Source organism: Ruditapes philippinarum, unplaced genomic scaffold (assembly GCF_026571515.1).
Source record: "Ruditapes philippinarum isolate M1 unplaced genomic scaffold, ASM2657151v2 ctg2779_1_1_1_1, whole genome shotgun sequence".
Lineage (NCBI taxonomy): Eukaryota > Metazoa > Mollusca > Bivalvia > Venerida > Veneridae > Ruditapes > Ruditapes philippinarum.
The window spans coordinates 70,329-82,320 of record NW_026865296.1 but is presented as its reverse complement, the minus strand read 5'-3'; the positions used below and the strand labels follow the sequence as shown (position 1 = coordinate 82,320).

The following is an 11,992-nucleotide window of genomic DNA, read 5'->3' as shown; positions in this document are numbered from 1 at the left end:
GGACCTCTCGGGGCCCCAATTTCTTAAGCAAGAGCTTAGTCCCTTCTATTGCTGAAAAAGAAAAACCCTTCCAAAACAAATGCGGGGGCAAAACCGAAACAAAAATCAGACAAATGGTTTGAAAAAAAAAACCCAAAAAAAAAAACAAAAAAACCAAAAAAACGCCTTTCCATGCGACGCCCTCGAGGTTTTGTAAATAATAAAAATTTTGGTTTGTCTTAAAGTTGTACGCCGAAAAAAAAGAAAAAAAAAAAAAGGAAAAAAAAAAACAACAAAAAAGAAAAAAATTTTTAAAAGGGCACAAATGGCCCATGGGAAAAGGGAAACCTTTTAGGATTTTCTAAATTTGAATATTAGTTAAATGGCCAATGGCCCATGTGTAACAGATAATAATATTTTTCTTTAAATTTATTTATAAAATACTCCGGGCGCGTATATATTGCCCAGTTTTTTTGCAATTCAAACATTTTTATGGAATTATGGCCTTTTGGGAAAAAAATTTACGAAGGCCAAACATTCTGTTATAAGCTTTTTCGGGAAACCTATTTAAAAAATAAATGATCCATTCAGATTTCGCCATTTTTATGGGTTTAACTCTAGCATATTATAGCCCCTATAGTTTTTAAACAAAATTCAACAATAAAAAAAACTAAACCCAGAGATTAAATTAAAAAAAAAACCTTTGTTGCCCAAATTATGTTATATTTTTCATCACGTCAGTAACGTTGTACATAATGACGTAACCCATAATCTTTTTTGACAAAATTGTCTTTAGAAACGACGTTCTGCGGGCATAAGATAAAACCCACATTACGGAATGTAGATCCCTTTTTTTTATTATCATTTTAAATTTTTTTAAAAAAACTTTTTAAACCGAAATTTTATGTCAGAAAAAGTTTAAATTTCTTTTAAAAACAACAAAATGATCAAAATCCTTGAAAAAATTAAATTTTTTGTTTTTGTTGTGACACACTAATTGTTTTGAAAATTTTTTTTACGTAAATAATGGATAGTTTAAAACCAAAAAAGGGACTACAAACCACTCAAGAAGGGAAAAAATTTATCATAAAAAAGGACAAAGTCGATTGTGGCGCACATAGAGCTGGGATCGCATAAAAAATTGCCCAAATCGCAAAAAAAGGAAAGTTTTTTAAAAGAATTTGTTTAAACTTATTTTATTAAAATTTTTTAATTTTTAAATATTTTAATCTTATAAAGAAACAGGATATTTTAACCATTTGAATCATGAATTAATAGGGAAAAATGATATCGGGAATATAAATTGTAAAAAAACCCCCCTTTTTCCCTGTCATGAAACCGTTTACACGACGATTTATCCCCAATAAGCTTTACGGAATGTTAGTTGTAACAAAGACTGTTGGCTAAAGTAGAAAATTTTATTTTTAAGTTCCCTTTCCGAAAATTTAAAAAGTTATTTTAAGAGAAAAATATATATAGTCAATCGCATTTTTTTTTCCCGGGCCCTTTTTTGTCAAAATTCATTTAATCCCCAAAAGGTGTTCCCTTTGGAACATTGCCAAACCTCACAAATTGTTTAAATTTAAAATTTTTTTTTATTAATTTTCCCGGGTGATGATAAACCACACCAAAAAAAAAGGCGTAGTAAGAGCCCCTTTACCACCCCAAGGTTTAGAGGAGGTCCCCAAAGGGCCAAAAAAAACTTTGTGGCGCAAAAGGGGCTAAGAGTTCTAGAGCTGAAAGAAAAAACCAGTCTGAATAGGTAAAATTTCCCTCATAAATTAAAACTAAAACCACATATCTAAAAAAAAATATTAAATTTAATACTTTTTTTTGCTAAAAAAAAAACAAAAACAAAAAAACCCGGGGACTGCTAATGCTTTGGGGACTAGAAAAAATTTTAAACTTGAGAACTGTTTTTGCACAATGAAAATGATAAAAAGGGGGGAAAAAAGTGAATGGATACGTAAAAAAATTTTGTTTTCATTATGCTTTAAAAAATTTTTTAAAAAAAGTTTTAAAAGGGCCTTTTTAAATTTTTTTTTCCAAAGTTTAAGAATGTACCCCGAAGATAACTTTTGAAATGCATGCAACAAAAAAACAGTTTAAAAGAAACTTCCAAAAAACCAAATTTTTCAAAAACAGAATACAAAAGTGTCATCCTCAACAGCAGAATACAGGCGTGCCAGAAAATATTTCCCTCTGCAGGAACCAACTTTAAAAAAAGGTTATTCCCCCCCCAACGTTTTTGCATAAAAATTTAAAAAAGGTTTTTAAGTTTTTTCATACAAATTTAAAAAAGGGATAAAATTTTTGCATACAAATTTTAAAAAGGGAACAAGTTTTTTTCAAAGATACATTTTTTCTCTTTATCCCGTTTTGTGCCATTAATAATTGATTTTAAAAAAAACTATTTTTTATCTTGTTTTTTATTTTTTGTTTTGGGTTTTAAAAAAACAGAACCTAATTTTTGAAAAAATTTTAAAAAACCCGTAAAAGGGAAAAGTGTTTAATATTTGCATGTCATTATTTACGATGGAAAATTTTTACAGCGCTTACAAATTGGGGTTCATTTTTTTTATTATTATGTTTTTACATTAAACAAAGGGGCTATGAGAAGCAGACGACATAAGTGTCAACCCCCCCAAAAAAGCAAACCCTCCGGGCAAACCCAAACTATGAAACCTACTAAACCCCGGGGAACTTAAAACATGAGCAAAAATTTTTCAGATGTCTGCTTAAAATCACAAGCTTCCAGCACTCGGAAATAGTGAAGGGAAATTTCTACAAGATGATTTTTGAAATTTGGGTTTAAATGCCCAGAGGAAAACAAAGAAAGGGTTTTTTACCAATTTCATCGCACTTTTTTGCTTGTTTTTTGGGAAATTAAAAAATCATAGAAAAATGAAATTTCCCCCCCCGGGAAATTTTTTAAAAGAATTTTTTTTTTATAAATCATATAATTTAGTTTTTTTTACCTAAAATAAAATTGGGTAAATTTTTTTTAAAAAAAATTTCGTTTTTGTTTTTTTGGGGTGTTTTATTTTTTTTTTTAAAAAAAGACCGGGTTTAACCCGGGGGATGTCCCCGCCCAGGTTTTTGGGCCCCAGGAAGGTTTTACCCCTTGAAAATGTTAGAGTTAATTTTCACAGACAAAAATTCAAAGTGTAAAAAAACAGCCCCCCAAATGTTGCGGCGCGACACATTTTTCAATTTTGGTGATATTTCTGTAAAATAAATTGTAAAATTTCCCACTTTTAAATAACAAAGTTATGTCCCCGGACACGATTTCCCTGCAATGTTCCCTTCTGTGACCTTGACCTTCAAGGTAGCCCCCCAAATTTTTGCACGCGAAACATCATCTCAAAAATAAAGTTTATTTCTGTTGAAATGTTTTTAAAAAAACGACTTCAAAAAAAATGAAGTTATGGACCGGGCAGTTTTCTGCAAAATCAAAGCCCCTGACCTTGATCTTCAAGGACGACCCAAAGTTACGGCCCCCAAAATTTGTCTCAAAATGGTGGGTTATTTTGTAAAATAGTTTTTAAAAATCCGACTTTAAATAAAAAGTTATGCCCGGACACGATTCTGCTGCAAAGGGCATGCTGTGACCCTTGGGCCTTCAGGGAACCACCCAAAAGTTGCGCGGGGACCGTCGCTCAAAAATGGGGGATCAAATTTTTGGGAAAAAAAGTTTTAAAATCCTACTTTAAAAATTGAAGTTATGGGCGACACTATTTTGCTGCAAGGGGCTGCCCTTTACCCCTTTACCTTCAATAAACGACCCAAATGTTGTGCATGACCCCTTCGTCTTAATTTTGGGGATTTATATAAATAAACATTTCAAGCACCCAAAGTGAAAGAAAAACAAAAAAATTTATCCGATGATGACTAGGGGGAAGTACGCTAGCGGAAAAAGGGCAAAGGTCACATAAAGATCAAAGAGAATGTTTTTCTTTTTGTCATGCCCGTGACCTTGAAACCCTTTAAGGGAGCGACAAAATGGTGATCATTTTTTGTGAAATAGTTTTTAAAATCCGACTTTCAAATATTGGGAAATTAAGGAACCCGGGCACGGGTTTTTCTGCAAGGTCAGCTTTTGACCTTTACCTTTTAAGGTAGCGACCCAAATGTTTCGCGGGCCAAAACGTCTTTCCCAAAATGGGTTTATTTTTTTGTGAAATTTAAATTTTTAAAAACCGACTCCAGATAAAAAATTAATTTTGGGCCGGGAAAAACCGGGGAAATTCGGGGCGTACGGACGGACTGACGGACGGCCCAACCCCACGGGCTTTTAAAGGGTCCCCCGAAATTTTTCGGGGCAAAAAATGTTTCCCTTGATAAAAAAATTTCCCAAAAACGTTAAAAGATACATTAACCCCCTTACTTCAAAATGGATGTTTTTTATGGCTTCCCCCCTTTCCCCCCAACCCCCACTTTTGGGGGCCCCAAATACTGGGAAAAATGCCATAATTTTGCAGAAACCCCCTGCAAAAATGTTTTCCGTTAAAAAAGATCACTTTTTTCGGCCCATCATCCCCTCAAAAAGGGTACATAGGGATGTGCCCCCTTCTGCTTGGGGGTTTGAAGGGGGTTTAGCAGAGCTCCTTCATCACCAAAAAAAAATATTTGGCTTTTGAGAGGCTAAAACTGGCCTCAGGTCGACCCTTAAGGGGGACTTTTTAACCAACGCCCGAAAAAGCCTTTGAAGTTATGTACATCATTTAAAAAAAACAGTTTTTAGTTTTTTTTTCAGATCTTTTTCGGGAAAAAAAAACACGGACGTTGTTTTCAAGAATGAAATTTTTTGTCTTTGATTAAAAAAAGTTGATTTGGGAAAAATTATTTGATGGGAAGGGAGTAATCAAATGAAAAAAAAGGGAAAATTTCAGGGATGTACCTTTTTTAAACCAAAATAATTATATTTTAAACATGCCCATTTAAACATACGCAAAACACAAGCCCCCCAAAGTGAAAGAAAAAAAGCAAAAAACATCCGATGAAAGACTAGCGAAGTACGCTTTGCGGAAAGGTATGGTCACAATTTAAAATCAAAGAAAAAGTTTTTCTTTTGTCATTAAATTTTTACATTTTAAATTTTTAACATCACTTTCCTAGAAAAAAATAGACCCGGGACCTTTTAAGGCCCAACACCAAACTAAGTTGCAATGCTATGGTAATTGGGGGATAACTCTGGGCCCCATTTTTAAAATTTTTTTTTTGACATCAGTCCCGAAAATAAAAAATTATATAAAAAATAAGCCCAGCCCATTTTTTGGAAATTTTTTTAATTGCTATTTTTCATTTTTTTTCAAAATGTGAACTCTACCCGTAAAAACTTACAAGTCTTGAATCAAGATGCGATATTTATTTATTATTTTTGTTTTTGGGTTTCCATTACGATTAAATTATTAAACGCAATGGGTTTTGGGAAATTTTCCCCTTTTTCTTACTAACCCATTATATACTCGGTATACAGTACACTTTGAACAATAAGGGATTTGAAAAAAGTATTGAAGATTTTATATAGCCAAATACGTTTTTTCATTTTATTTATATAGGAAAAAAATTTGCTCTATAGTGGTTGAGTTTTTTTTTTGCCCTTGTATTTTTATCAATTTAGGTTTTTTTTACCAAAAGGGTCCAATGGGGCCCGTGGGGAACGAGCATTTCCCCGTACCCAAAAAAAAAAGAATCAATAAAAAAAAAATAAAAGAGCGTTGTAGGGTATATGTTTAACCATCGGGTATTTTGGACCGCACTTTCCCTTATAACGTTTAGATAGTATAATTCCATTAAGTATTTCAATTACAAAATAAAAGCAAAAAAGTCCCTTTTGTCGCTGGGTTCCACCGCAGTGCCTGTACATTAAGTAAATGCTATTATTTTTTGCATGATGCTGGAAAATTGGGAAAAGAATCAATGCACTGTTTTATTAATAAGCTTAAGAAAAAATAGCCAATAGTTAAATCATAACTGTTTATGAATATATTTTGTAGAATTTAAAACTATAAATTAGGATGAAAAAAATCCGCTGATCAACATGGTGAGCATATTTTTAGTTGTAATACTAACTTGAATTCAATCATAAAATGTGGTTCCCCAAAACTCCCCAAAACCAAATTCTTATTGATTAGGTTTTTGGGGGACACGTGAATACTCAAATGTTTAAATTTTGTTTTTAGATATTAATAGCCAAACGTATCATAACTCAGTGAAGTTGTAATTTATGTATTCAGATATGTTTAAAAAAAAAAGCAAACAAAAAACATCCTAAAACAAATTTATAGAAAGGGATTAAAACAATTGACCCGGCCTTAAAGCGCGTAAAAACTGAAAAGGGAACCCCGACTCCTTAGAGATTCCGACCAGTTTATTGTGTGACAATAATCTTGCAGATATTGGATACTTAGCATTACACTTTACATGCTTCCCTGCAATATTCCTTTTCTTATTAAAGATGCCTATATAATTGCATGTACCAGCACGTTTAAAGCATAGCAACAATCTATGGTACATAGTACAAATAAAATAAGACAAGGGGAAACCAGTAATTGCTGATTGACGTTTATTGCCCAAGATAAGCTTTATCCTGTCATTGTATCAATTTCGGCCCGATAACAAGGTGCCCGATAATATTTACTGATTCTACGGCACTTGGATCAAGTGGTATGCATGTTTGCCGGACTACTTTTCAAGAAAAAAAATAAAAAACCCTGTCGTTAAATCTTCTGTGGTGTAGAATAATCGGGAATTTTTTGGAAATGTTGATAAAACTTTGTTTGTTTATTTTATTTCACTCTAAATAATTTTCAAGCCCGAAATAAAATTATTAAAAGTGAAATAAATGTAAAACTTAACTCGTTTTCGACTTAAGATAGCGTACTTTATCTGATTGTTTTGCACGGCTGTTTTGGCGCTACATCTGACGTCACGTAACAATACTTTAAAACGGTCTGTACAGCGTTAACGACTGAATAAAAGCTATTGGTGTTTCGAATTCATTTTCTTAGTTAGACCTTTCCTTTCATTTAGTAGTTTTTTTTCACAACATACATTCGACAAAAAATTGTATTTATTTATACACTTTTTCAAACAAAATGGCGCCTTAATGTGAAAATACGCAGGGAGATAATTAAGACGGCAAGTGCATTGTTTGTTAGAATAATGCACACTTCGGGCCTTTTTTGTTTATATCTACTGTGAATAAGGTAGTTTGCCTAATAAAATTCTTTTTGAAAAAAAACGGTGACGGGATAAATAGAAATAATAGATTGTGCCGGTGGATGGAGAAAGTTTATCTGGCTCTGCTCCGGAATTTATTGGGGTTCGCCTGAGGCTCACCCAAATAAATTCCTCCGCCTCGCCAGATAAAACTTTCTCATCCACGGCACCAAAACCTATTATTCTCTATCAATTAATGCACTTTTTTTCATGCATTAATACATCTGCAGAAGCCCTCAAGACATTTTAAATCCCTCACACTGTGCTGTCTCAGACCTTTGACTGTGTCTCTTCATGCTTCTGAAGATGTAATACATAAAGAAAGGGGCATTAACCCTCTTAAAAGTACTTAATCGAAATGAACAGATAATCAGACCTTTGACTCACATACTGCTATAGATCTATATATAAGCATCATAAATAGTATTATATTTGTTTAGACTTGTTACTTTTAAAGAAAATTGAATGAAATTGAACTGTGCAAAATTAGATTTACTCCTCTATGTTTTGTTACAAATTTTTTACACTAAATTAGATTTGTCCCAAAAATGCCCTTCTTTCTGTCCATAAATACCGACGTGTCCCAAAACTGCCTCTCATGCTCTTCTGTTTAACAAGGTATATTGCGTTTTGTTTTGTATATGACTTATGATAGTGCCCATTATAGACGATAGTCATTACAGAGCTTATCCTAAAGTATCCAATGCCACTACAGAAATAAGCATATTTAAAATCACAGTAACAAATATGCCTTAGATGTCCCAATATACCCGACATCGCTCTATATAAATACAATAAAAAATATAATCAAAGATAATTAATGAAATAAAATTTACTCATTTAATCAAAATGTACATCCGCTATATGAATTATGCCCTTGTAACCATGCGATTGTAGCGAATAGTTAATCAGCAATAAAATGAAATGACGTCATAATATATGTTGCAAATGACATCATCGATGTTCACGTCATATTATACATGTAAACATAACAAACATGCTAGACGATTTTCTTTGAGAACTTGTAGATTCTAAATGTTTACTTTATTTCGCCAGGTTATTATTTAATAAGTGAACATTAAGAACCATGTTTGTGTACAGTAGCTTTGTTTGATTGCCGAATTTGATTTTATTTTGATTGAAATTATCTTGACTTTGAATTTGAAAAAGGAAAAAAGTGCAGTAAAGTTTATGTGATTCTTAGGGATTTTTTGATCGATGTTTAAAGGTAAGAATCTTATCGTGTTATATTCTGTTCAACTGCTGTATCTATTATCACAGGAAATAATCACAGGAACTTGAAAATCTATCAATAATAATGATAATATCCAAAATATACCCCCTATACAGTACAGTACTTATAAATAAACTTGTACTGTCACCATCGTATTGTCATACTGTCACCATCGTACTGTCGTACTGTCATCATCGTACTGTCGCAGTTTCAACATCGCACTGTCATGTTTCTCCATCGTACTGTCGTATTGTCACCATCATACTGTCGTACTGTCACCATCGTATTGTTGTTCTGTCACTGTCGTACTGTCACCATCGACCCTAACGGAACACCGTGCTATTTATGTTTTGCCATGTTTATCGTTAAGACTTGTACAATATGTTCTAATGTTAAATGAAATAAAATTTAACGATTTAGAAATAAAAGATGCATGCTATACCGATTCAGCTGTTATACTTTTAAAAGTTTTATCACGTCAGTAACGCTGTGATGACGTCATAATATTAATTTAACTTTCTGACGTAACTAATCATAGAAACGACGTTCCGCAACATTAGATATCAACACGTAACGGTATGTAGATGCGTTTTTTATTATCAATAAGAATTTCTTTATTAAGATGTTTTACCGAAAGTTATGGTCAGTAAAGATATTCAAAATGTTACAAAACTTAATTAAGTTTAAATGATCATTTTATTTATTTATTTACTTTAGCTCGTTTGTACTAAAAGCTTAAACACAACGAATTCCATCCATTTTCAATCCGCTTTCTCGCAAAATGGTTATGACTACAGTATGACTTGGACCCACTATCTCTTTATAGATTTAGAAAGAGACATGGTAACAACAAAGTATCCTGCCACTCTCAAATTGTGTGAATTGATTTAATTTCTGAACAAAGATGATCGAAAATCTTGAATAAATTGTTGTTTTTGTTGCTTTTTTTTGTTTTGTTTTTGTTTTTTAATTTTTGTGTAATGTATGAAAATCTTGTTACAGTGAATAATGAATAGATTAACAAGAAACGATTACAAAGCTCATTCAAGAATGGACAAAGTTTGTTCATCAAAAAGGACAAAGTCGATATATGGCGCACATGGACGTCAAGATTCGCAAAGAAAATTGTCAAACCGCAGAAAAGGTAAGATTTTTAAGAATTCTGATTACTTATTTTATTACATTCTCATAAGATTTATTATAATATTATAACGGGTATTTAAGTCCATTTGAATCATGAATTAATCATGGACAGTGATATCTGTAACTTTGAATACTAGCTAACTTTTAAAAAGACTCTGACTGTTTCCAGTTGATTTCAATGTAAGTAAACCTTTTTTTTTGTCATGAAACCCTTTACACGACGATCTTATCTCAATACAGCTTACGGAATGTTAGTTGTAATGGCTAAAGTAGTAATCACGTCTTAAGTTAATTTACAATTATAATGTTATGTGGAGAGAATATAGTCAATCGCAATTTTCCGGCCGTTTTTGTCAAACTTCATTTAATCACAGAGGTGTTCCGTTTGGAACATTGCACCATCACAAGTTGTTTATGCTTCTTTTTCCTTATATTATCAGCTGATGATAAGACCACACAGAAGAAAAGGCGAAGTAAGAGCGCTTTACCACCACAAAGTCATAGGAGGGCGATGCCACAAAAACATGGTCAAGTTGGACAGCGCAAAAGACGCGCAACCGCACATAAGAGTTCTAGAGCTGAAATAAGAAACCAGTCTGCTTATGGTAAAGTAATCCTTAACAAACTGTCTTATAATTTATGCATGTACTGGTAACTACAACAAATCAAGAAGTCACAAAAATGTTTTAAAAATATGACATCAAAGACAACCTCTTACAACTGCTAGTATAAATCATTTGTTTTGAAAATGATAGTGACTTATTATAAAACTGTTTTGCAAAGCCTGGCAATGTAATGATATTTTATTATCGAACCTTATTTTAAAGCTATTACAAATGGAAAAAGTTACATGATAGATTTATATGTCATTTGTGTAACTGGTACTTCTTTGCCAGCAATGCATATACATATTCAGTATAATCAAGTGTGGATCTATCGTTGCATTATGCTTTAAATGTCTCTTACTTTGATATTTTTTTTCAGAGTTGAAGATGTATCTCGACGAAAATTATGACTCCGTGCAACATACAAACAGATATGAAAGAGAAATTTCCAAAGTACCTGCTTCTCAATGGAATGATACAAAAGTGTCCGAAGATGTTCAATCACAGTGCAAACCGAAAATAAAAAGGTATCAAATTCTCGCAAACATATTAGGAGCATATTCAAGTTTTTTTCTAAAAATATAGGATTTATTTTCATTGAGTGGTATGAAAATAAATATTTCATGAGTCGCGGTAGCCACAAGCAAAATATAATAATTTTCACACCATAAGATGAAAATACATCCTGTATTTAAAGAAAAAAACTTGAATTTTCTGTTTATTATATACATTTTTCTCTTTTTTTTGACATAACAATTTGAAAGACTTCCTCTTAAATGTTGTATATTGGCTGAATCTTGAAGAAAGTAGTCCAGAAAGACACCCGTGAAAATACGGAAACTATGTTTCACTGTAGTGAAAAATAATAATTTTTCACAGTGAAAATATCGAAAATACGCATTTTATTTCAGCAATACCTATTTTGTGAATTTTTTTAAAATGAACACTTTCTGTTTAAGAGTAAGAAAACTGTTTTATCAATAATCTTTTTATAATCTTGAATAATTGTCATAATTTTCGATGCAAACTTTTTTTAACAGTTATTTTGCATTTTTATAAAAGTCGTTATTTATTTTTTTATGTTAAACAGGGACACTCGAAAATCAGACGACATCCAATGCCAACCCGCCAACCAGCAGACGTCAGGTGACCAAACTGTAAAATCTACTAAACATGGAAACTTAGACATGAGCATTACACATATCTGCCCAAAGTCACAATCTACTAGCACTCGGCAAATCAGTGAGAAGTTACTAAAAGATGATATAAGAAATGAGTTGGCAGACAAGAAGAAGTCAAAGAAAGGATTTTTTACCAATGTCTGTCGTGCTGTCCTCGCTTGCTTTGGTATAAAAAGTGACAGAAAATGAAACGATCCATTTGTTAAAATTAATCTATTTTGTGTTTTGATAATATATGAACTTAAAGTAAACTTATGTTACTTTTAACAAATATCTAAGTTTTGTTTTCTTTCATGTTTTATGAACACAGTCGTTGAACAGGGTGATGTTCCACGAATAGGTTTTGGACACAGAGAAGTAGTTTGTCTGTAAAGTGTATACCAAACCAAAATTCAGCACAAAGATATTATGTTATGGATAGTTTCTGGAAAAGGCTGTAAATTGTTTAAAAATGCAATGAAGAAAGCATTTCTTGCTGAAACCTCTTGTGGATTGCAATGCACTTCTACTTAATGAGGTCTATCTACCTACTATTTTTCTTGTTAATAGCTCTTGTAGTTTCAGAGTAATTTCCCTGACAAAGTGAGTTATGTTCACTGAGTGTGTCTTGTCTGTGTAGTGAGTTA

The 11,992-nt window shown here is 32.3% G+C and overlaps 1 protein-coding gene across 1 annotated transcript; it reads left to right on the top strand.

Annotated features, from left to right (window-relative positions):
* Nucleotides 1-8,935: 8,935 nt before the first annotated feature.
* Nucleotides 8,936-11,591, top strand: LOC132728570 (uncharacterized). The gene is made up of 5 exons (XM_060714229.1): nucleotides 8,936-9,013; nucleotides 9,440-9,581; nucleotides 10,021-10,185; nucleotides 10,565-10,712; nucleotides 11,276-11,591. Exons 2-5 carry the CDS (start codon nucleotides 9,446-9,448, stop codon nucleotides 11,553-11,555), a joined length of 729 nt encoding a protein of 242 aa, XP_060570212.1. The 5' UTR covers nucleotides 8,936-9,013; nucleotides 9,440-9,445; the 3' UTR covers nucleotides 11,556-11,591.
* Nucleotides 11,592-11,992: the final 401 nt, after the last annotated feature.